Source organism: Podarcis vaucheri (genome assembly GCF_965113315.1).
Source record: "Podarcis vaucheri genome assembly, chromosome: 4".
NCBI classification, from domain to species: Eukaryota; Metazoa; Chordata; class Lepidosauria; order Squamata; family Lacertidae; genus Podarcis; species Podarcis vaucheri.
Genome location: NC_138762.1, coordinates 76,947,554 through 76,969,833, shown reverse-complemented (window position 1 = coordinate 76,969,833; position 22,280 = coordinate 76,947,554). Strand labels below are relative to the sequence as shown.

At 43.6% G+C, this 22,280-nt stretch overlaps 2 protein-coding genes across 4 annotated transcripts in view; one reads left to right on the top strand and one right to left on the bottom strand.

Annotated features, from left to right (window-relative positions):
* Window positions 1–22,280, top strand: part of VWA3B (von Willebrand factor A domain containing 3B) — a 72,075-nt gene that overhangs the window by 28,108 nt on the left and 21,687 nt on the right. For all 3 annotated transcript variants that reach the window (XM_082220012.1, XM_082220011.1, XM_082220013.1), the window contains exons 12-21: window positions 2,533–2,671; window positions 4,594–4,725; window positions 7,973–8,071; window positions 9,184–9,366; window positions 12,127–12,254; window positions 13,317–13,501; window positions 15,301–15,393; window positions 16,581–16,623; window positions 16,721–16,877; window positions 20,116–20,234. In XM_082220012.1, the coding sequence (XP_082076138.1) occupies window positions 2,533–2,671; window positions 4,594–4,725; window positions 7,973–8,071; window positions 9,184–9,366; window positions 12,127–12,254; window positions 13,317–13,501; window positions 15,301–15,393; window positions 16,581–16,623; window positions 16,721–16,877; window positions 20,116–20,234 (1,278 nt within the window). The remainder of the gene's footprint in view (window positions 1–2,532; window positions 2,672–4,593; window positions 4,726–7,972; window positions 8,072–9,183; window positions 9,367–12,126; window positions 12,255–13,316; window positions 13,502–15,300; window positions 15,394–16,580; window positions 16,624–16,720; window positions 16,878–20,115; window positions 20,235–22,280) is intronic.
* Window positions 1–22,280, bottom strand: part of TMEM131 (transmembrane protein 131) — a 166,473-nt gene that overhangs the window by 127,921 nt on the left and 16,272 nt on the right. The gene's annotated exons all lie outside the window — the stretch shown is intronic.

Below are 22,280 nucleotides of genomic sequence, written 5' to 3'. Positions count from 1 at the left end.
GACCTTATTGAGAGAGATATTACAGAACATGTTTGTATCACCAATTCAATCTTACATGGCTTCTCAAGTTATGGTGCAATTCACCTGTGGGTTTGAGATCATACCTGAACCTAAATGCAACATTTTCACGCCTAACCTGTAACGCTCTGTATTCTGCATGACAGGGATGGGCAACCTGTGATCCCCTTCTCAGAAGATGCACTATATCGTTTGTTAAGCAGGCCTCAGCATAGTTTGTGGGAACGTTGAGGACAGTAGGAGAGGATATATTGATTAATGTTATCCTTCCTCACTCACGCTAGTGAGCTTGTAGTGGAACATATTCCCATGTACAGTGGTACCTCGGGTTAAGTACTTAAATCGTTCTGGAGGTCTGTTCTTAACCTGAAACTGTTCTTAACCTGAAGCACCACTTTAGCTAATGGGGCCTCTTGCTGCCGCCACGCCGCCGGAGCACAATTTCTGTTCTCATCCTGAAGCAAAGTTCTTAACCCGAGGTACTATTTCTGGGTTAGCGGAGTCTGTAGCCTGAAGCGTATGTATCCTGAAGCATATGTAACCTGAGGTACCACTGTACATAGCAGGAAGCTAGTTGATTGGATTTGTGAGAATCACCTGAGTTAAGCAATCCAGTCTGGCTTGTCCAGATTGGCTTTGTTCCTGGTTAATCCCCTTTTGTTCCCTCTTAAAACAATAATGACACAGTGAAATCTTCTTTTAAAGTAGTGATAAGGTTTACACACATTCAGTCCACAGTGTGATCCTGAAGGCAGGCTTTAGCTTGTAGTTACAGATACATAGAAAAGTGTGGCTTCATGTGCTGCTGGCTGAGAGACAGCACACAGCAAAAGCATCAAGATAATACAAGAGGACGAGCATCAAGAGAAAAGGGGAAGATGGCTGCATGACCAGCTATTTTATGGGGTCTCCCAGGGTCAAGCCCATCTACAGGGGGAGGATGCTCAAGACCAGGTGTGACAGGAAGTCCTCCTGGACGGAGCAACATTCCCCTGTGTGTCCACTCTGGGCAAACAGGAAATGTTTTATTTGACTGCTTTTGTGATGTTACATCCCACATAGTTCTCTGAATTATAGCCTTTCCTGGTTTGATGTTCTCCAGATGTTTTGGTCTACAACTCCCATCTTTGCTGACAATTGGCCATGCTGCATGGAGCAGATGGGAGTTGGGAGTCCTACAATATCTGGATGGTTATCGGTTCCATACCCTTGCTCTATATTCGCCAGTAAAGTGGTTGGTTAAGTGTTGTTTTGAAACACGCAGCCCACACGTTGATGTAGGTGTATTAATGTGAGAGTACAGTTTAAAAGGCCATGGGTGGGAAAAGGTTAAGCTAAGGAACAGGAGGTAATGAACCTAACATGGTAAACAGCCTTCTCTGACACTATGGCTTCTCTAGGTTGCCATGTCAACTATTCAGGTATTTATTTTTATGCAGTACATTTTGAGATGAAGGGGAAATGGTAATGAGTACATTATCAGGAATTTGTGAAGCAACACAATAATTATATAGTAAACAATAATACATTTATACTGTAATTGAATAAATATTTTTTTTAAAAAAATTGATGTTGACGATGTTACCATTAATAATATACTTCAGGGGCCTCAAAGCAGAATACATAGTCCCTCAACCTCATTTTACCCTTGCAATTTGAGATAGGTCAAGTGGAGAGGTGGTCATTGGCCTAATGTCCTCTGGTGAACTTCGTGGCCTACAAAGACCTTGTCTTCTCAGTCCTAGTCCAACACTCAAACTACCACACCATACTGATACCCCTTAAAATGCAGAGGAGTTCTAGACGCTAGATCCCATTCTTGTATGGTTTTAAGCTTTAATAGGTTTTCACGTTTAAAGGGTATTGTATATATAATGACTTTAGTTTTCTTTAAAAATAATATTTGACTGGGTTTTTCTACAGTGGTGCCTCGCAAGACGAAAAGAATTCGTTCCGCGAGTCTCTTCGTCTTGCGGTTTTTTTGTCTTGCGAAGCAAGCCCATTAGCGGCTTAGCGGATTAGCGCTATTAGCGGCTTAGCGGGCTTAGCGGATCAGCTGATAAGCGGTTTAGCGGTTTAGCGGTTTAGCAGATCAACTGATAAGCTGATAAGCGGCTTAACGGATCAGCTGTTAAGCGGCTTAGCGGATCAGCTGATAAGCAGCTTAGCGGATCAGCTGTTAAGCGGCTTAGCGGCTTAGGATCAGCTGATAAGCGGCTTAGCGGCTTGGGAAAAGGGGGGGGGGAGGAAAAAACCCTGCAGGAACTCGCAAGACATTTTCATCTTGCGAAGCAAGCCCATAGGAAATTCATTTTGCGAAGCACCTGCAAAACGGAAAACCCTTTCGTCTAGCGGGTTTTCCGTCTTGCGAGGCATTCGTCTTGCGAGGCACCACTGTATTTGATCTCTATTATCAGATAAGTTTTTACAAGCATAGGAAAGGAAAGACAAAGGGAGCGTTTTACACAGTTTAGTCTGTGCCTCTCATTTCACATTGAACGTGTTTTCCTGTAGACTTCAGGAGCTGAAAAAAGGGAGTAGAGCACTCTTTGGAGACGTAACTGAAGATAACATCTATTTTCTCATTGATACATCCCACTCTATGAAAGACAAACTGCCCGTGGTGAAGCAGAAAATATTTCAGCTCATGCGGGTGAGTGACAACTATGTTCCCCAAGGCTAGGATTGTAAAACAAAATGCGTGCAAAGACATATTCTATATTTCTCCAGTCATGCAGAGGGATATAGAAAGCTGTACCAAGTCAGATGATTGATTAGTCCACCTAACTGGTCTACTCCCAGTGCTTCAGACAGGATTCTTTCCAATCCTGCCTAGAGATGCAAGGACAAAACTTGGGACCTTATCGAGTGCAAACTATGTGCTCTGCCAATAGGAGAGTGGAAATGGGAGTGGAAATTGCTGATGTTTGTTTATACAGTGGTACCTTGGTTCTCAAACTTCTGATCTGGAATTCTGTTCCAAAACCAAAGCATTCCAAAACCAAAGCACGCTTTCCCATAGAAAATAATGCAAACGGATTAATCTGTTCCAGACTTTTAAAAACAACCCCTAAAACAGCAATTTAACATGAATTCTACTATCTAATGAGAACATTGATCCATAAAATGAAAGCAATAATGTACTGTACCATAAATTAAATAAGACATTATTGTGGATGATAAAAATTAAAATTACTTTTTTCCCTTACCTGCACTGATGATAGTCAATGTTTGAATGGGGGTCTTTTATCCATTTCCACAGCCACACAATCAGTCAATCAATCAATCAATCAGTAGCTGAACTGGGTTCCACACAGTCACAAAAAAAAATTTAACCCCAAAAGCCTCAAAAACAAAAATGCAAAATAAATAGCAAAAACAAAAGCGCCAAATCCAGTGGTGCCATGGTTCTCAAACTTAATCTGTTCTGGAAGTCCATTTGACTTTTGAAATGTTCGAAAACCAAGGCATGGCACTTCTGATTGGTGCAGGGACCCTGGAAACAATAGCCAATAGTCACATCGGACGTTCGGCTTCTGAAAAACGTTTGAAAACCGGAACACTTACTTCCGGGATTTTTGGCGTTTGAGAAGCAAGGTACCACTGTACACCCCTATGTCCAGAATGAAAATCAATTTGATCCACAATATGATCCACATTTGCTGCCATTGCTTTTGGTTCATGAATGATATTTCACTGATTATGTGCGCCCCCCACATTTTTTGTGTGTTTCCTTTGCATTGAAATGAATGGGGTTGGAATAACATAGTGACAATGGCATTTACATAATTCATTATGTAAGTTATGTAATTTCACCACATCAGATAGCGAGAATAATAAAGCTGTCTTTGGTAGAAGGCAAACAGCAGCAGAAATGGAAACAGTGCTGCATGCGATGATGGGAAACGATGCCTAACATCCCTAACTACCACTCAGTGACAATTTCCCCCCTCTATCTAATGAAAACATAGATACTGTATTTTTCGCTCTATAAGACGCACTTTCCCCCTCCTAAAAAGTAAGGAGAAATGTGTGTGCGTCTTATGGAGCGAATGCAGGCTGCGCAGCTGCTCTCCTGGCTTCAGGGACAGCCGCCCAAAGCCTCCTGAGGGCAGCGGGAGCGCTCCCGCTGTGCTCAGGAGGCTTCGCATTGCTTTTGCTGAAGCCAGGAGAGCAAGAGGGACTGATTCCTCTGGCTCTCCTAGCTTCGCTTCGCTGGAGAGGCGCTGCGCAGCTTTCCCTCTCTCCGCAGTGCCCCTTCAGCGAAGCGGGAGGAGAAATGGCAGGAGCTCCGTTTCTCCTGCTGCTTTGCTGAAGGGGCGCTGCACAGAGAGAGAGAGAACATTTTTTTTCTTGTTCTCCTCCTCTAAAACTAGGTGCGTCTTATGATTGGGTGCGTCTTATAGAGCGAAAGATACGGTACTTTCTCCAGTTTGAGGTGTGTGGGTAGATTCAGTACGTTCAAAACACTGTGAGGTAGAATTACAATCTCCAAAAATAAATAATTGTTATCACTTCTAGAAGAAATGTGACATTTCTTCTATGAAGGAGAATTCAATGGAGCATTTCTTACAGGAACAACTGAGAGACAAAACCAAAGTTAACTTTGTTAGATTTGACACTGAGGCAGTGGCTTGGAAGGAGAAACTTGCTAGAGTTAATGAAGAAAGTTTGGAAGAAGCTCTACTATGGGTAAACAATCTGGAGGTAAATATAGGAACAAAAAGCACTTTAAGAAAATGTGAGTAACCCAAGTTTTTGCTGTGCACTTCAATTAATTTTTGGTTACTATAAAGCTGGCTTGAAAGGCACAAATTTATTTGCAAGAGTAACACCTTCTCCCACTCCCCTTCTGCATTTAAGACATTCCTGGTTCAGCCAACACATTCCTGATCTAACAAGGTATGGGAATGTGCTGCATGTGTCTGTGTGCTCTTTTCTATGTTCCCTCGTGTACACAGCTTAAATATAAGAGTTCCTGCATTGTTCTTAAGCACATTTTAAACCCACAATTTCTCCAAAGAAGTCATGATTGTATACCTCTTCCATTTTATGCTCTTAGCAGCTGGGGCAACCTCCAGTTTATTCACAGCAATACTGTAAAGTCGATTAGACTGAAATATAGTGATTGCACAAGGTCACCTTCATAGCGGAATGAGGATTTGAATCTAAGGTCTAAGCACCATTATAATTCATATGGGTAGCCATATGATTCTATTTTGCTTTTAATTTAATTTAAGCTGTATTTTAATCGATTGTTTGACTTAATGTTTTAGTATATTATATATTTTGATGTTAGCTGCCCTGAGCCCTGCCTTGCCGGAGAGGGCGGGATATAAATAAAATATTATTATTATTATTATTATTATTATTATTATTATTATTATTACTACTACTACTACTACTACTACTGCTCCCCTTTCCTCCTCATGTTCCTGACAATACAAGACTTCCTAGTTTGTCACGCCACAGTACACTGAACTTTGTTTTTTTTTTTAATAAAATTTTTATTGGGTTTTCACATTTTATATAGACAAAAACAAACACAAAAACAAACAAAAAACAACAACAAACATGTATGATTTCAGAAAATCTTATTTTCCTAACCCTAGTCCCTGACTTCCCCCCACCCCCTCCCTTGCATCCCTATTCCCAAAATTTATGTCAGCAAATTGGCATTTCTCCTCTTATCCATCTTGATATTAGTCCTTTTATAAAGAAAAACAAAAATAAATTTTTTCTAAGTTGGACCCCAGTTCCCTTCCATCGATTTCCCATTTTGTCTTAAATAAAAATCTTATTGACTAAACCCCATGGTCTTGAGTGTTGTTAAAATTACATCTTTCCCTCCCTCCCATCCCCGATTTGCGTCCCTTCCCAATACATGTCCAAAATATCAAATCTTAGCCTGGGTTCCTCACGTCCAAGGCTCTCAAGTCTCTCTCAGTCCCTCTCCGCCGGTCTTGTTGGTAGTCCTTTATGTCGGTCATCGAATCTCGAAAGAGTTCTATCACGGTTAACCCGTAGTCTCTTCCCATTTTTGAAGACAGCTGCTGAGGAATTTCCACAAGGCATGAATCTTGAAAATCATAGTCAGAGTCAGAGTCAATGTGGAGGCCCCAATTATATTTCTTTATTTTAAATTCCTGGATTCTATAAACTCCCAGGGCCTCCACTTTCGTCTTCTGCATCTTTCGTAGATTTGTAGTAGATTTAATCCAATAGTCTCCTTGCTTGTATTCCGCAGGTGTCAGTTTCTGGTTGGTATTTTCCAGCTTTGCTTTTTCTCTTTCTTGTTTAGTCTCTTCCTCTTCTTTAGTTATCATTTCGGGTTCAGCTGTGGATTCTTTCTCATTCAGGTCCTCATTACATTCAGCAGAACTACTTGTTTCAGGAGTCAAGGTCATCAATTGTTTACTCATAGCCGAAGTCTGCTCTTGTAAGATTCCCACCAAATAAAACATCCTTTCGATTTCCACCAGTATCTTTCCATCCACAGCCATTGTAATTCCACAGAATTCCCCCTAGAGGGAATCTGGTTACTTAGTGTTCTTTTCTCCAACAATCCTCTATCTTATTGTTATTACTTTGTTTCCAACAATTTTAGTTCAATTGTAACTCCTTTTAATCCAGAGGAATCTTAAGTAACAATTTTTCCACTATAGACTGTCTGTTTGACAGCTTTGACAGCTGTCAAACTCTGCACCTCTTACACAAGCTCCAAAACAGGACGCTCCCGGGCCCGGGAGGGAGGGTTGTTTACAGCAAAAGAGAAAACTTCCAAAACTCCACTCTCCTGCTCAAAATTACTTTTCCAAATCTTGGAAGTTACTGTCTTTTTAAACTCACCCTTTACAGGGTAGGCTCTCCAGCTTAGTTCTTATATCGTTGCTCTAGATCGTCTGCAAAGGGGGGGTGCAGACTTCCTTTTAGCACACCCCCCGGTCGTCTCAAATTCAAAGGGAAAAGTTCTTAAAGTCCAATTCCAGTTTACTCACGGGTTATTCTTTTCAGTCCGAATTTCAAGGAAGGAAGTCAGCGCTCTCCAGTCATGGCTCGCGGCTTCACTCAGCGGAGGTAGCGATCGACTCTCAGCGCTACGCTGCCCCCCGTATCCTCTCCGTAGCCTTTAAAAAGGCTCTTCGTGAATCAGGGGGGGCGCTTTAGGCGCCCACCGAGTCTTCAGTCTGCAGGCTTCCGCACCTGCGGTTTTTAAGGGTCCCCGTGTCGCCGGCACGGCAAAGACCCATCCTCCGCTGAGCCGATTCCCTCCGGAGCTCGGAGGGAATCCGCCATTTTCAGATCGCGCCAACCCCGGAAGTCCCAGTACACTGAACTTTGAGTGTTCCCTACAAACCAGAAATTGATTCTGGTTTGTAGGAGCACTCAACCCACAGTTTCTGGTTTGAACGGCACAGCAAACTGTAGTCTTGACAAACCAGGAAGTCTTGTATTAAGCCCAATCCAAAAGGGGAACAGAAAATGGGAGGAGCAAGAAGAGAGCACATAGGTGTACAGTACATTCCTGATTGAACAAAACCATGATTTGTTGGACCAGGGATGTGATGTTTGAAGTGGACCATTGGGTCTCAAAAGAGCATTTAGCATCAGTGTGAAAACACCTTTGGTTGTATCACTGTATTCGAAGCACAGAAAACACCTTTGGTTGTATCACTGTATTCGAAGCACAGAAATCTATCTTGGGAAGAGTTCCTGCAGAAAGATTTCATACATTCATCATAAAAGTATGCTACTGGAAGGAATCTATTTTGACTGTTGCCCACCAGGTGATTTAGACTACTTCCGGGACTGAATTAAGTCTTTCCTTTGGACAAATTGTGAGGTTCCTCTCACTAGCACACCTGACAAAGAGATGTGACAATCCATTTCACAAGTTTAGCGCTGTTAATGTTTCCATCTCCTCCTGATTTTTTCCCCTCTGTTGACTGCTTAGATTGGAAGTTCTACAAATACCCTGAAAGCACTTCAGATTGCCTATTCTGATAGTGACACTCAAGCCATTTATCTTCTCACTGATGGGAGGCCTGACCAGGTATCTATGGTAGAAGTAAGACATGTCAGGGCAGTATGATGATGTAACACTGGCTATATGACAAAGCAGAGCATTGATGTAGAGCAGGGCTGGCCAAACTGAGACAAGTCTGAGTCAGTTCAAGGAAGATACATATCTTTGTGTCCTCACCATCTTTTGTTCCAGACAGACATTGGGACCATGAGAGTCTGGGAAGAGGACATGGTGAAGGACGCATGATAACAGAGGAAGCATGATCTTCCAGCGCCCAGAGTAGGAGGGTCCAAAAGCTGAGGTTTTTGGGTAGATGGGAAAGGAGGTTCTTGAGAAAGCTGGGGCAGGCAGCTTGGGGGGAGGGGGGTTGTAGGGAGAGAAAAACAGTTGTAGGTACTGGGTAGAGAAAGCAGCATTGATTATGGTCTTGGAAGACAGTTGGAATGGGAGAAACAATGACATATATGAGTGGAGGGTTGATAAGGAAGGAGAAATGGCTCAAGGACCTTAGGGAGGACCAGCCGGGGGAGTGGAGCCGCAGTGGTGGGGGGAAGGTATTGGTTATGGGAAAGCGTAGCTTTATCAAGCACAGGAAACATTAAGGAGACAGTGTGGTGGCAGGAGCTGCAGTCTCAGGCTGGAGACTCAGTGTGGTGGCAGGAGCTGCAATCCATGTCCTGGAGATAGAGGGACACTTTTTTACCTGGGAAGATGTCATACCCAGTTTGGGAAACTAGCTGGGCATACTGCACAATCAATGCTGGTTCTGCCAGCCTTGTGGACCCCACAGAAGCAAGATCAACCTGAAGATTCCTTCAGTGTTTGGCTTGTTGGATGAAGATGCTGAAATAGCAAATTAGAGCCTTCTGAATGAGAACTTTGATCCCCAGGATGCCACACTCAGCCAGTGGAATTAAGCTTCCTTTTTGTTTTGATGATTGCCTGTAGTTCAATCACTGTCTGTTATGGTATAAATCACAGAAGGCGTTAATGCTTCTATCACTTCCTCAAGAAGATATAATCTGAAGCCAGTTGATTTGTTCTGCAGTGTGTATTGGTTAATATCTCTGTGTCAATACATTTAATTTCTCTCTCTCTCTCTCTCTCTCTCTCTCTCTCTCTCTCTCTCTCTCTCTTAGCCCCCCGATAGAATTCTAGACCAGCTCCAGCTTCACCGGAACATTCCAATTCACACTATTTCCTTTAACTGTGATGATACCGGAGCAAATAAATTTTTAAATGAATTGGCCAGTGAGACAGGTGGACGGTTTCATTACTATCATATTATTTTGAGAGACCCTGATGCTCCAAAACCTTCTGAGGCAAGTCTTTAGTAAAAGTTAAGATGAAGACTTTAATGTGTTTCTTTTTCATACCAAGGAGGCTGTACAATAACTTTTGATGGAATTGGTTAGTGCACAAAGTTCTTAATTGGGTCTGCATAAAATGGAAGGTTCAAAAGCATTTTTGAGAAGCAAAATGGATATACCAGAACTCAGGCCTCATCAGGAGGATTAGCTGACAGCTTATCTCTGCCAAATCTTAGCCTTTGTGGGAGAGTCCCCCGAGCCCTAATTTTCAAGGGCACTTGTGAATACTGGTGTTTGGTGCCAGATGTTGAGGGACCCTAGAGTAAGATATGTGAATGTCAGGGGGCTGTCAGGCGAGCCCAGGTCATCCACGGGCCAGGAAAGAACTTGAGTCACGAAATGCAATTAGCTATTTTTCACATAAAGTAACAACACAGCAGAGTTCCTTTGGATCCTCTCATTTAGCTGTAGATGTTGCTGAAACTGACCACTGGCCCCGCCTTTCCCCTCTAGCCTCTCACTCTGGATTCCTCCCAAGCAGATGGAGACTGAGGCATTGGGGTGGGCTCCTTCTCTGGGCCTGTCTGGTCCATTGCTCAGTAACATGCAGGACTCTCCGTGAGTGGGGTGCCGGGAGGGGGAGCAGGCAGGACTGGGACTGTCCTGCTGCTGGGTAGCGGGGGTAACCTCTGACTTCCCTCCATCTAAGTCTGTGCTCACACTGAGATCCTCAGCCTCCTGTCCTGGAAGGGCCTCTTTCTCCTGATCCCCCTTGATTGCTCATACCTCCTACTTATAGCACCTCCCAGCTTGTTCCTTCCTCAGTCTGCTCCCCAGTGTCCCACCACCACCATCCTGGGTCTAAGCCTGCTTCTTCTATGTCCTCCCTGGAGGGTTCTTCGGTGGGCGGTGCCAGCACTCTTCCTCATCCAGCCAGTCCCAGTCTCTTTGCCATGATCACCACTAGCGATCTCCTTTTGGGCCCAGTCTGCACACCCTTTACCCAGGAGGAGAGATCAAAGCAAGTGGAGGCCTCTGCTGCCTTTCTCATTGTTCTTGTCATTGCTTGAAGGAAGCAGATGAACAGGAAGCAACAGCAAGGAGGATGAGTGCCCAAGGGTTTTGGGGTTAAGACTTGGCAGATGTGTCTCTGTTGCTTACTGGGAGGCAGAGAGCTGAGGTGGTGGGAAGGTCAGTGCAGTGCAAATGCACGGGCAGAACCAATATGGTTTCTTACTCCTCTCCCCACTTGCTGGGTCTCCTACCTGATGAGCTGTTAGCAGTGATCTCTTTGCTGGGGTGTGGGCTTTGACAGGTGTCCGATGATGCTCATGCTTGCTGTTAACTCTGTGTAATATCCTGTGCAGATGTACTGAATGAAAGGAGAAGTAGCCTTGTCACTGGAAGGATAAATAGCCTGGCTGAAGGGCGTGTGCATGTGTTGATTTTAATAAGCTCTAGTACATCTACAAAGAACAAACTTGTATATATGCTAAAATTGGCTGCTGTCTAAGTCGGGTGTTTTCTTACATTCACTTTGGCAGTGAGCACAGCTTAAACTCTCAAGGCAAGTCTTTTTTTTTTTTTTGCTGTAGGGGCTTTGAAACAGGGATGTGGATTTCCACCCTTTGTTTTATGGCTATTTCCATTTCATACCCCTCCACGCTGGTAAGAGGAGGAAGGTTGCTGGAATGACAGGTTTATGTTTTTACTTCACCTTTGGGTAGTGCATTAGTTATGAAATGGGGAAAAAATAAGAAATGGATGTGTTATCAGAGTGTGGGGGATTATATATCAGAAAGATGAATGACAAATAATTCAATAATAATTCTTAGGGTGCAGTAATGGGATTTTAGATTTGCAGCAGAATGTATCTCCATGATCATCCATCATAGTTACGTTATTACATCAGTAGCTATAGTAAAGGATGAAGCTGAATTAACTTTCAAGCATGAGGTTTTTTTCCTGCAGGATATATATTTTTATGTATAATCTTAACTGGATTAGAAAATTGGCTGGTTTTCCACCTCTACCCTTAACCAGAGGAAGTAGCCTTTCCCTTAGTGTCTCATTCTCTGGTTGTATCCTGGCTAGATTACTGTAATACATTATGTGGGGGCTACCTTTTAAAAACGGTTCAGAAACTCCAGTTAGTGCAGAATGCAGAGGCAAGAATGGTTTATAGGAGACCAACAATCAAAGCGTATTACACCTGTTCTGCACGGCTTATAGTGGCTGCCTATTTGTTTCTGGCGTAGTTTATAAAGTGCTGGCTTTGTCCTTTAACCCCTCAGTAGTTTGGAACCATGTTACCTGAAGGACTGCCTTAGGAAGCTGTCTGAATTCTGCTCTCTTACCTGCCATTAAGAGAGACTAGGCTGAGTGATTCAGAGATGGGGCCTTTTCTGTACTGGCCCCGTATCAATTAAAGATTGCCCATGAAGTGCCTGTAACCCTCCTCCCCCATGACTGCTAAAAGGACCCTCAATATGTTTTTATTTTCATCTGTGTTTCATTATTCTTATCAATTAATGTGGCTTTCTGTGGTTTCAGTGCTAATTTTAAAGAGGTTTATTTGTAGGCTTAAATTGCTATTTTAAATTATGATTTCATATGTTTTGTCATGGGTTTTGCAAACCACCTTGTCCTGAAAGATGGGATATGGCTCTATTAATAAATAACCCCCCCTTCTTGGTATTATTGTGTCGGTTTGGTATCTGGTTTAGAACTAGTTCGTAATTAATTTCAGTCACCGTTTTCTCATTTTGGCAGTGTGAGGATATATATCTACTAAAGAAAGAGATTGAAAGAGGAGAAAAAGAACTGAAGACAATACATACCTTTTACACTGACAGCGTATTGATGGATTTGTTTAATGGAGCAAAAGACCGTCAGGATAAGTATGTCTATATCGGGAGGGAAATATGAACAGGAAAATAAAGTGCTCATCTTCACAACACTGAGGGGGGGATGGGGAACCTGTGACCATCCAAATATTCTTGGACTCTAATTCCCATCAGTCCCAGCCTGCCTGGCCAACATTCAGGGACAGTGGGAATTGTTGTCTAACAATATCTGGAGGGCCACCATTTCCTCATCGTTACATTAAGAAATCCATTTCAGTAGGTAATATAATGTGTTCCCCTCAATATGTTGGTAAATTTCACTCCTCTCATCGCAAGGATGATTCTCTGCCAAAGCATTAACCCAAAAGCTGCTGCTCCTTTTGTTTCTGTGAGCCACCACAGCTGTGCTAAATGTGGCTTCAGTGGTGGTACGCAAATGCCTGATATTGTTGAACCAATCAGAGAGGTCCGTGTTGCCACAAGTAGAGAACCCAAGGCCAAAGAATAAAAGAGGCTTCTAGAAATGTGATGATTCCCTGCAGCATCCTTTTCTTTGTCACGGAGAAGTGTTTCATCCACATACAAAAGCTTGTTGTTGTTGTTGTTTCGAACACCAGTAAGGTTGCATGCTGATTGCTCCAAGACTGAATACACACGGAGAAACAGATCTTGAAAAGAATCCTCTCAGGAGGTCCTAGCAGAGTCAGATTCCTTGGATTCCAAATGGATGCAGAAACACGGCGTGGTATTCAATGTTAGTCCTACTCAGAGTAAGCCTTTTGAAGTTAAGAGACATGACTAACAGATTCATTGATTTCAACAGGTATACTCTGACTAGGACCTGGTTCAGAGTTCCCCAAAGTTGGGTCTCCAGCTGTCTTTGGACTACAGTTCCCATCATCCCTGACCACTGGTCCTGCTAGCTGGGGATGATGGGAGTTGTAGTCCAAAAACAGCTGGAGACCCAAGTTTGGGGAAACCCCGGCATAGCTGAATACAATATGTGTGTTTATTTCAGGCTTCTCACTTCTCAAAGCGGTTTCTCCCAAATATGTGGGTGTGTGTATGTGTGTGCTTGCTTCGGCGCAGGTAGTGACTTGCCTGTTTCTTAAACAGACATCGCAGGCAGCCTTTTGCTGCATCCGCAGCAACCACACACGGTGAGGGACTGAATCCCCCATCTCCAGATAGGCCATATTGGGCCTCTGAAGAGCCTGCAACGGCTTCGCCAGAACCTGGTACAGATGGACGTCAGGGTCGCTCTGAAAGTCCAACCAGAAGGAAGAAAGCCTTATACGCAGGTAAAACAGATTGTGGAGATTCCTCAGTGAAACATGTCCTGTCTCTGACAACTTGAATATGAAACCTCCTCTTCCACATGGTTTAACACCAGGTGTGTGCTAGGTGCTGCACAGACCATGGAAATGCAGTCCTCTCAAAACTACATTCGAAAGACGACTAGCATGGAGAAAGTTCCAACTGAAGTCTAAAAGGGATCTCTCTCTTTCTCTCTGCATGTGTGCGCGCGCGCAAGAACTCTCTCTTAATATTTGTTTTCCAGTCTGCCTCATTATTGTGGTCCCTTCACCAAAAATAAAAATAATTGTGTTTTTAGGTAAAGGTAAAGGGACACCTGACCATTAGGTCCAGTCGTGGCCAACTCTGGGGTTGCGGCGCTCCTCTCGCTTTATTGGCCGAGGGAGCCGGCGTACAGCTTCCGGGTCATGTGGCCAGCATGACTAAGCCGCTTCTGGCGAACCAAAGCAGCACATGGAAACGCTGTTTACCTTCCCGCCGGAGCGGTACCTATTTATCTACTTGCACTTTGACATGCTTTCGAACTGCTAGGTTGGCAGGAGAATTGTGTTTTTAAAATGAAACTAAAATATATATATTGAGGTGGTTCACTGTTTTCTGTGTCAGATTGCAGTGGGAAATCTGCAGATTTGTGAACAGCTATGAGGATATAGCGGTGCCAGTGCTATTTTTCTGGAAAAAGAGGTGCCAGAACTCACCATGAACACCCCTCTCATTCTCTTAGAATAGCAATGGCGCCTACCTGAGAGGTGCTGAAACTGGGTTCTGTCGAGTTTCGGCTGGAAAAAAAAATCCTGAGCAGTGGGATCTGTCCCCATTGATCCTTCCAATGGTTCTTCTGCCAACCCTCCCTTTATTAACCTGCTGTGGGGCAAAAAGAGAATCCTGCTTCTAGTTTCATGTACTGTGTGGCATGTCCTGTTGGTTTGAAGGGAAGGGAAAAGGAATTTCCTTTGGCCCGCGAAGAGCTGACCTCAGTTCTCCAGTGTAGAAAGGGGTTCTGTGGATGTCATGGGATGGGAGTCTGGAAAGTTTCCTGTAAGTTTATGGCACGTAGACATGAAAATCTGAAGGTACAATGCAATTTTATAATGCTCAACAGCACCCTGATCTGAAACATCTAAAAAAGGGTTTTGAATGAATTAGCAGTGCTATTCCTTCCGATTCGCAAGGAAACACAGTGCCTTTTCTTAAGTGGGAAATTCATGTAATTTTTTGGGATAACACCATGAATGGAGTCTTCCTGAACAGCACAATCCTATTCATGTATACTGTACTCAGTAGTGAGTTTCCTTAAGTATTGTGGGACTTACTCTCAGGTAAGTTAACGTACGATTGCACTCTATATCTGAACCTTTCGCATTTTGAACACATCATTAAAAAGTAGAAACTCTGGGAGAAAAACTCCTTTGACTTGTTATCTTTTTGAAAATGGCTGTATGGCCCTGTTCCCTAGAAGCTAGATTTGCCTCCTTTTCTTGGCATGCAAAATCAAAATGTCAAAATTCCAGCATATAGATTTTAAAGTGCATATTCGAAGCTTATGAGTGTGGTCCCAACTCTGCCCAGAAGCAGCTATATCTTCAACTGAGTCACATAGTGAATGGGAAAGTGTAGAGAATTAATTATGGAGGCTGTGCATTTTGTCTGTGGGGAGGTTTCCAGGGCAGTTCTTGCCTAAAGGGCTGGAGGTGCTAAAAAGTTCTTTTGCTTTTCAGAATCTAAGCAGACTTCTGGTTTGTTATTAAGTTGCTTGTGTGTGTTTGTGAACATCTTTCTGCAGAACAAACAAGGAGCAGCATGCTTAGGACGCAACGCTATGCAGGAAAGCCTTCTGAACAAAGTCCAAATGAAAGAGGATCTCCAGAAAGAAAAAGTAAGCTGTGGCCCTTTTTATTAATGCTTAGGCCGCCATTTGTTTCTGCACGCCTTAGCCCTGTCCGTGGAATATCCAGTTAACTGAATATTGAACTGCACTCTGCGCTCCTGAGAGAACGAAACCCTCCCCTCCATCACCTAGTGGGTCCTGAGGCCGCTGCAGTTATGCAGGGGGGAAGCTGTACAGAAGCCATGTTTTATTCCTCTGAGCCAGCGGTGGGGAACGTTTATGGCCTGCTGGGCTAGATCTTTATCTCCACTCCTGCCCCCTGTAGACCAACGTGGACAGGTTGGCGGGATCGCCCCCTGTCAAATCATCCAATATCCCATGAAAACCACCCATCATGTGACACTTACCCTTATGGGGAAAAGCTCCCACTGGTGCCCCTGGGAGCTTTCTAAGAGCAGGTGGGTAAGACGTCATTTTAATTGCCTCTGGGGGAGGGAAGGATTAAAGTTTAAATACTGAACATTCTCTCTCCCTGTGTACAGTGGTTTTTGTTAAAATAGGGTCCTCCTGTGCTCAGTATCAACTTCTGTTTTCTTTTAAAGCTAGCAGTTCTTCTGCCTGCTGTGCATTTGATGTAACGTTAAATGCAGTGGTGGGTGTGCTTTCATGCTGTCAGGAAAAAAAAACAAGGACTAGAATGTTGTTGGGCGTTTCTTTGGTGTGTGCTCCTGATCTGCGTTTGGCTGCGCCTCCCTGGTGAGCCAGTCATGGCTGCAGAGAGAAGTCTGCAAGTGTCGTGCTACCCTCCCAAATTCCAGAATAGCCTAACCCATTCCATCAGCTCACTGGGCCCTGGGCCTGTCACCTGGGCAGAGCAGCCCAGTTTCCCATCTATTCTTTGGTCTGCCTGTGCCTCACCCTTGCCCTTCTAACTTTGGTCTCGGTTCGTTTGGGACTTCGGCCCCTTTTTGCACTGTACATTTAAGGCAGCACCATGCCACTTTAAATTGTAGCTCTGTGAGGGGAATAGGGGGTCTTCTAATGACTCTCAGCACCCTTGACCAACTACAGTTCCCAGGATCCTTTGGGGGAAGCCACGACTATTTAAAGTGGTATGATACTGCATTAAATGCATAGTGCAGACGGGGCCTTATACTCTAGGCAACCCTGTGTTTCTGACTGTTTGTTCCCCAGTACTGGCACATGTGAAATGACACAATAATCTTGTTTTTAAGTGCCCGCTGCAGAGAAGACACAAGATAAAAAGATAGATAAAGAGTAAGTAGATTTGATGAACTTGATTTTGGAGGGGGGAGGGGTATTTTTGAATGGGTTTCAGTGTCTCATTTATTTTCTCCTTCTGTCTTTTAAAAAGCCCTTTAGATATCCCTTCCGCTAAGTGGCTGAAGACTCATGGTTTGGTTGCTAGGCGACTCACCATAATGGATGCTTTGGCCCCGACAGCTGTTCCTCGCACAACCAAATACATTCCGATTCTAGACAAACATGTTGTTTCAAGAGTATTTGATGATGTAAGTCTCTTAGTTGTTTCTGGGGAAACTCCACATCAACAGAGTGACTCTGAATCAAGCAAGGATTCAGGTTGTGTTGAGCATGTTCCCACTTTGATATCTGGGACTGTTGACGGGGATAAGAGAGCGTCCAGAAATATTTCACTGTAAACCCTTTAATTGCAAGGATATTCTCCTTTCCTTCGCAATCCTCTATTTCTTGCCTTACCTCTTTTGTGCTGTTCCTCCTTTCTGGACCAAGTCACATGTGTGATCCCAGCCAATTGATCATTTCGTCAATTGCATGATGTCAAGATGCTATGCAGCCAATCAGATGTGACTGCCTGGGGGCATATGAAGTCAGTTAGGAGAGAAGACAAAACTTTTTAAGGCCTTTCTGATAGTCTTATTGGGTGCTTTAGCTGAGATTCCTACATTGCAGGGGTTGAGCTAGATGACGCTTGGGTTCCTTCCAACTATGATTCTATGATTTGTCTAATCCTCTTTTAAAGCCATCCTGATACAGTGTGAGTTTTCAGTGTATGTACCTGAAATAAACAACACTTTTAGGAAAGGGATTAGTCGCTGAGAAAAGTTAATTTCTGTTTAGGATTAATGCTGTTTCTGATGCAGTGCCAATCTCCCGCAAAGTTTCACGGCCCCATTTTGAGGGCAAGGGCATGGGAGTGAAATGAATCAATGCTTCAGCTCGCATGTCTGACATCTCTGTGACGATAGCCATCATTCTCTCCCCCCTTCCCGAAATTTCAAGGGGCATAAATACAGACAGTCATTTACCCTCGCTAGATTCAACGTGCTGCCATCTGCCTGATTGTAGTGCAGATTCGAGGGTAAACCATATGTGGAACGAGTCTGCCCCTGCGGCTTGATGGAGGTAGAAACTGTCTCTCATGCCTTGTTACGCTACCATTTCTACAGGGATATACGCTCAGTATTTATTACCCCTGCTATGCAAAAATCTCCAAATGAATCCGAACTTCAATGTCTAAAATCCCTGGTAGAGGACAAGGATCCTGAGATCACGTTAAGGATAGCCAAATTCTGTGCGTTTGCCATAAAACCTAGGGAACAAGCTGTGCTATCCTAATGATTAAGGCCTTAAATGATAATTTTAGGTTATATGTTAGTGACTAAGTTTTAATTTATATCTTTTTAAACTGTTGCTATATCTGTAGTGTCCCTGTTATACCTAATTGCAAATTCAAATGTATCCCTATCATGTTTTATGACTTCCTTGATATTGTATGTGGGGTGGAACTGGTCTGTGACCGAAATAATAAATTCAAGGGGCATTCTGTGGGGGGGGGGGAATGGTTGACCCCTGGCTATTAGTGATAAGCTGGGGGAGCGCTAGTGAGTTTTGCAGCTCCACCAGTGAAGTTCACCTCTGCCCTCACAATTCTACAGTTTCTCACATACTTATTTGTAGTTAACACCCCCCTTCCCTGTTGTTGTTGTTGTTGTTGTTGTTGTTGTTGTTGTTGTTGTTGTTCTGCCCTTTTCCCAGTCCAGGATTCATTTCATGGCATTTCCTCCTTTTTTTACCAATAGGTGGCAGTGTACTAACACCTTGTGTTCAAACACTGACTCTGGGCCACTGGCACGCCAACATTTTGCACTTGGTGAGCCAGCCTGGAAAAGAGACTGAGCTCTGTGGGATCCCTGAATTCTTCGAGGCTTCAGTGTGGTTTCTAAAGTGCTTTAAAGAACAATCACCTTAACAGCGTTTAGCTTATTTCTTTAGTTGCTATTTAGCTAAAGTTGTTAATGTTGTTTTATTGATTATAAACACCGTATTGATTTTGCTGTAATTGTGATGTTCAGCTTATTTTTTAGTTCCTGTTTTGTTATTAGTGTTTTATAGATTATAATAATTTTTACTGATTATTGGTTAATTGATTTGTGTGATTTATGCCACGTTTGTGACGTTCTATTAGGTTATTAGGGACGTGGGTGGCGCTGTGGGTAAAACCTCAGTGCCTAGGACTTGCCGATTGTAAGGTCGGCGGTTCGAATCCCCGTGGCAGGGTGAGCTCCCGTCGTTTGGTCCCAGCTCCTGCCCACCTAGCAGTTTGAAAGCACGTCAAAGTGCAAGTAGATAAATAGGGACCGCTTTATAGCGGGAAGGTAAACGGCGTTTCCGTGTGCGGCGCTGGCGCTGGCTCTCCAGATGCAGCTTCGTCACGCTCGCCACGTGACCCGGAAGTGTCTTCGGACAGCGCCGGCTCCCGGCCTCTTGAGCGAGATGAGCGCGCAACCCTAGAGTCGGTCACGACTGGCCTTCGGGCAGGAGTACCTTTTCTATTAGGTTATTGCTGTGCAAATGGTTAAACGGCAGGGATTTAAGTGCCTTCCATTTGGTTAGCTTTATTCTTTATTTGGGCACCACATTTATCTAGCAGCGTTCTGCCACTTACAGAAATCTAGTTGATATGGCACAAAGGGAATGTGAAGGGAAGAGGAAAAATAAGCACACAGAGACACCGGTTGAGACATAATAGTTACAATGAACTTGTAGAGTGAGCTCCTGCTTTAATTTTGCTGTGGTATGTTAATGTGGGGTGGTAATAATAAACCCAGCAGTACACAGAAGTTAGCCCTCTGTTATTGTATGAATCACAGAGACACCTGGCAGCATTTTGGTAGTGTTTTAGATTTCCCATGAGGTCTTCAGTAGATGGCCTCCTCTGTGTGCCCTCACCATCTGAATGTGAGGTGAGTCAAATGCTGTCCCCAGAGAGAATCATAGAGTTGTAGAGCTGGAAGGAACCCTGCGAATCACCTAGTCCAACCTTCTGCAGTGCAGGAATATGCAGCTGTCCTGTATGGGGATCGAACTTCCAGCCTTGGCGTTATCAGCACCACACTCTAACCAGCTGAGCTATCCAGGCTGAGGTCTGCTTGGTGCCTACTTTGTTTTCATGTCAGCTTCTTTACTGTTTAAAGCTGCTTGGATTTTACTGTTTTATTTCTTGTTGGCTTATAGTTATTTTTAGCTAAATTGTAATTTGTTAACTGCCTTTTTCTATTGTAATCCCCCGCCCTGCCCCCTGGAAGCGTCCCTATAATTGCTAGGTAAACAATCACATGTGCTGGGGATTTGTGGGCTAGCCACATTCAAAGCTTTGTTTTTGTTCCCTGCTTGGCCTAGTTAGACTCAATACATTCTATGGCTGTGCATGCTTCAGAATTTGACAGTGACAAGTTTCAAGGGCCTGATCCTGTGTTTCTGCGGCAGGTTCTCCCCTTTGCCCATGTGAGCAACAATAAGAAATATGTCACGCTGATCAATCCTCAAGCAGTGGATCTTGATGCTTATAAGAAGAAGTTGCAAGAAGCAATCAAAGTGTATGAAAGGCAAGTCTACTCTTGCACACACAGAGAATTTTTATTAATTGACATTTTCAAGACCAGGACATAAATAAATGCAATATGCAAGATACATTTGGCCATTAATATTTATTAATACTCCATTAGTTATTCATAGAGTTGATTTTAGGCTTTTGGAAATGATGCCTTTATCTTCCTCAAAGTTTTTAACTTGCTTTTCAAGACAGAAATGTGTTTTCTGCTCCTCTCTGGGATTGGTTGGTATTTTTGGGGAAGACAACTATACGATTAGAATTCCTTCAGCTGTAAAATAGCATTATATATTTGAAACAGTTACTGTTTTCCCTATGGGACTCCTCCAAGCTGAAATATCAAGAGGACAAATTTCAATATGGAGCTGTTTGCAAATGACTGAGCAATAACTCTAAATGTCTCTTACAGCAGCTGTTCAGGCTTGTCTATTACGCCACGAATGGTACATTATATTTCTGCAAATTGAATTTGCAGGGGTTGAAGCCTAAGTTTCTGAATTGTGATAGGTCAAACTTTTATTTGATGCCTGCCAAATTGCCCAATTTGTCTTTGCACAGAAAGGCTTTAATGAAGAAGGACGCATGACATTAACTCGTCCTCCTCGATAAATAACCCAGGCGCTATTAGCATGATATTTAGTTGAAGCAAAAAATGGCAGTAACAATAATGCCATACCTTCCAGAAAGAAGGAGAATATTTCCTGCTTGGCAGTGAATGACACCCCACCCCACCCCCGAAACAAAGAGATCTTAAAGCTACAGTGAATTATTGTTTGGAATAATCACAGGCATAAGAAAAGGAGCAGGTGGCTAACAGAAAGCAACATGTGCCCTTCAGAAATAAATATCCCGGCGCTGTCAGATTTTATGCCTGTGAATACATTAGGGAATCTGAGTATGTGACACAAAAATTATCCTGGAATGCTTCATTATACCCTGGAACGCACAAATGCCCTTGGCATGCTGTCAGAGCTCTGGCCCCTGACTGCCAAAAGGATGCATCTGTGGTTCAGAGAGAGATGGGGTTAGTTCAGGATTGCTGCCAAATTCCTTCCGGGGAAGCTGTGCTGCACCTGAGGGCTCTTCACCAAACCCATTTCATGGGAACAGACCTCCCAGAAGCTGCCATTCTGCAGGCTGCGGTCCTCTTGGTATCTTTTTTTTTTTAACCACAGGGATGGAGAACATCTGCGGCCTTCCAGATGTTGTTGGACTCCACTCCCATCAGCCAACAGCCAGGAATTGTGGGAGTTGTAGTTCAGCAGCGTATGGAGGGGCCACAGGTTCCGCATCCCGTTGAATGATTTGATTTGTTGGTTTACCTACAAGGTGGCACTTAATTGTTTCAGCAGGCCTTCAGTAGAAAACCACCACATATCCTGTTAGTGGAGTAGTAGCTTGCTACCAGACTGATAAAATCGAAAAGAAAAGCCATGACTCAGTAGGAGAGCATATGCAAGTTCAGTTCCTGGTATGTCCAGTTAAATGGCCAAGTAGGAGATGATGGGAAAGACCACTGTCTGAGACCCTGGAAAGCCACCCACCCCAGCTCCAGCTTCTTGAGGGTCAATTGTCCCACTAGAACGATGTGCAATGCAGTTTCCAGCCCCCTCCACCCCCATGCATGAGTAGAAGCACCTTCAGATTACATAGGGCATCTGTAGACCAAGCCATTGTGTGTTATATGTGAAGCCGGCATCATTCCTGACTGACTAATGTTTTATCAGCTGTGTGGCTTGTTTATATTACTCTGTGCTGGACGGAGCTCCCAATGGAAGAGCATTGTGCAGGCTACAATGGGAATTCACCTGCATTCTTCCACGTTCCTGGTTGTGTCAGATTGTTATTGTGAAAAGCAATGTTTTCCTGATGCCTTTGTTTTCATAGGATAATTTTGAATTTCATAGTTGGCCGATGAGGACAGTTTGACACTTCTTTTTTAAGGCCTCTCAGAGTACAAATTTGCCACAGGTCTCCCTCCCCTATTTTAAAAAGAATGGAGCGTTCCGTTTTATTCAATCTCGTTAAGTGCACTTACTGC